General features: G+C 32.6%; 1 protein-coding gene across 1 annotated transcript in view; it reads right to left on the reverse strand.

The window, feature by feature from the left end:
* Positions 1–1,381, reverse strand: part of CAPS2 (calcyphosine 2) — a 78,179-nt gene extending 76,798 nt beyond the window's left edge. The window contains exon 1 of the mRNA XM_008590653.1: positions 1,301–1,381. Within this exon, the coding sequence (XP_008588875.1) occupies positions 1,301–1,381 (81 nt within the window). The remainder of the gene's footprint in view (positions 1–1,300) is intronic.
* Between the last annotated feature and the right edge of the window lie 1,363 nt (positions 1,382–2,744).

A 2,744-nucleotide genomic window follows, 5' to 3' on the forward strand; every position in this document is an offset into this window, starting at 1 on the left:
AATAAAATACACTTCCATGATACAATGAAAGATGAGAAGAATAAAGGTCCTAATAATAGAAGCCCAGATTCTCTTCTTACATAGCTAAAACAAAATGTAATATTATTTCACAAAGTATTTTAATTTTGGTTTAAATATAAAAATAAGTTGGCTGATCGGTATTTCATGTTTCTGTATTTCTAAGCATGCAGGCACCACTACCCTGGTTACCTTTTCTACCTTTTCGGCCTATCGAAATTCTGTACATTCTTCTAATGAATGGACACAAAGAGTGATTACATATAGTAATGATGAATATGCTAATAATCCTGATTTGATCATCACATTGTATGCAAGTACTGATAGTCAACTCTGTACCCTATATATACGTATATCAATTATGTTTCAATAAAACAGAGATGTCATTCCTTATTGAAACCTTCCCTACTGCATCACATTGTATGCAAGTACTGATAGTCAACTCTGTACCCTATATATACGTATATCAATTACGTTTCAATAAAACAGAGATGTCTTTCCTTATTGAAACCTTCCCTACTCCCCACATTTAACCATTCCCTCTTCTTTGAACCTCCATATTTTGTATATATATCTATAGTTGAATTTAACACTGTTGGAATTAGAAATTTTGCTTATAAGACTAGAGGCCCTTTGAAAGAAGTCTTCAAGTCATTTATTGCTGGGTCTTTAGCACATGTAAGTACAAAATAAATAAATCCAAAAGAATACAGTCACTGAGATTCCATTTTAAATAAACATAATGTGCATTTTAAAGTAAGTTTGGTCTATAATCTTTTGAGCCTCCTCTGAATATAAACTACATTATACATTATATAATGTAACCATTAAAAGTATTTTTAGAGTATTTAATAACATAAAAATTCTTGTGCTTTATGTTACATAAAAAAGAGAGAAAATTATATACGCAATTTACACTGTTGTACCAACGATGCATAAATCCACCAAGATGTTAATAGGATGTATCCTAATGGTGGAAATATAAATATTTTCTTCTTTCTACTATTTATTTTTCTTTCTTAATATATTTTCTGTAGACACAGATAATTTTTAAATAACAATAACAAAACAAAAAGCTTAATTTTTTAAAATAAAACTAACTCAAGCAGTTGCAAATTTTCAGGTAATGATTATCTTCAATTTTGGTGGTTCCATTCTTCAAATCTAGGAAATATTAATCCTAAATACTTGGAGTATAAGTAGTAATAAAAACATGAAGAAAGAAGTCAGAAAAATATGTAATAAGTCATCCTGGAAGAGGAAAATTACATCGCTTACATACTTGTAGTGGCTTCTTTCTTCTGGAGAATGGCTGAGTTTGGCTTGTAGGAGAAGCAGCAACTCCTTTAACCTCTAAATCCATTCAAGTTTATGTATTTATCACGTAGTATACTGTGAAAAAGGTAAAACAGATTTAAAGTGATAATTCTTACCCCAATTTTAAATAAACCATACAAATCATGTAATAATACTACATGGAAAGAAATCATATGGTTAATCACTTTTACTTCTTTTGCCAAATCAACTTTTTGTAGGGTCCCCAAAGAGATCCATGTCTTAATCTCTGACCTTGTAAATATGTTACCTTACAAGGCAAAAAGGGACTTTTCAGATGTGATTAAGAATTTTGAGAGGGCAAGATTATTCTGTATTATCTAGTGGGATCAATATAACCACCAGCGTCCTTCTAAGCAAGAGACAGGAAGATCAGAGTGAGACAGAGAAGATGTAAGAATGGAAGCATAAGTCAGAGAGGAGCTAAGATGCTATCCAGAGGGCTCTGAAGGTGAAGGAAGAGGCCATGAGCAGCCTCCAGAGGGCAGAAGAGTCAAGGAGCAGATTGTCTCCTGGAGCCTCTAGATGGAACCAGCCCTGCCAACAGCTTGGTTTTAGCCCCTTCAAAATCATTTTGTACTTCTGACCTCTAGAACTGTAAAAGAATAAATTCATGTTGTTTTAAACCTCTAAGTTTGTGATAATGTTTTACAGCAGCAATAGGAAACTAATGCATGGCCCTCTTCTTTCCCACAATAAAATATGCATTTATTTTTTTTACTCATTTCCCAAACCTTTATGAGTTTTCATTTTGCCAGGGTAAGTTAATGAAAATATTTTTAGCAAACAGTTTCCTTCATCTAATACAAAGAATATAATGGAATGAATGAATTCCATTCAATGAAATGGAATTAATTAGTAATTATGTCATGACTGGTAAAAATGCTTGTGAGAGGATGTCAAAAATAATCAACTTGCAAATATGTACAAAATAAAAATCAGATGTGAATATATCTATCATCAAAATTTTGTATATTTTATTTTATACTTCACTCATATTACCAAGGATAATTTTTTTTAAAGATTCATATATTTTATTTTATTTTATTTTCCTTTTATTTTCTTTCATTCATTCATTTTCTTTCTCTAGACTTGGATTTTTTTTTTTTTCCTTTTTGTCTTTTTTCGTGACCAGTAACAGAATCGCAACCCTCGGTGTCGCGCCCGCACCACACTCAACCAGTGAGCGGACCGGTCTCTATATGGGATCTGAACCCTCGGCGGGAGCGCCGCTGCGCTCCCAAGTGCCGCACTCTACCGAGTGCGCCACCGGGCAGGCCCCTTGGATTTATTTTAATAGTAAATTCCTTTTATTTTGTATTTTTTTTAAAAAAATGATAGCATGACATTGTGCCAGCTTGCCAGTTAGATACTTACATTAAAATCCTGAC

This window comes from Galeopterus variegatus, unplaced genomic scaffold, assembly GCF_000696425.1.
Source record: "Galeopterus variegatus unplaced genomic scaffold, G_variegatus-3.0.2 Scaffold6253, whole genome shotgun sequence".
Classification (NCBI taxonomy): Eukaryota; Metazoa; Chordata; class Mammalia; order Dermoptera; family Cynocephalidae; genus Galeopterus; species Galeopterus variegatus.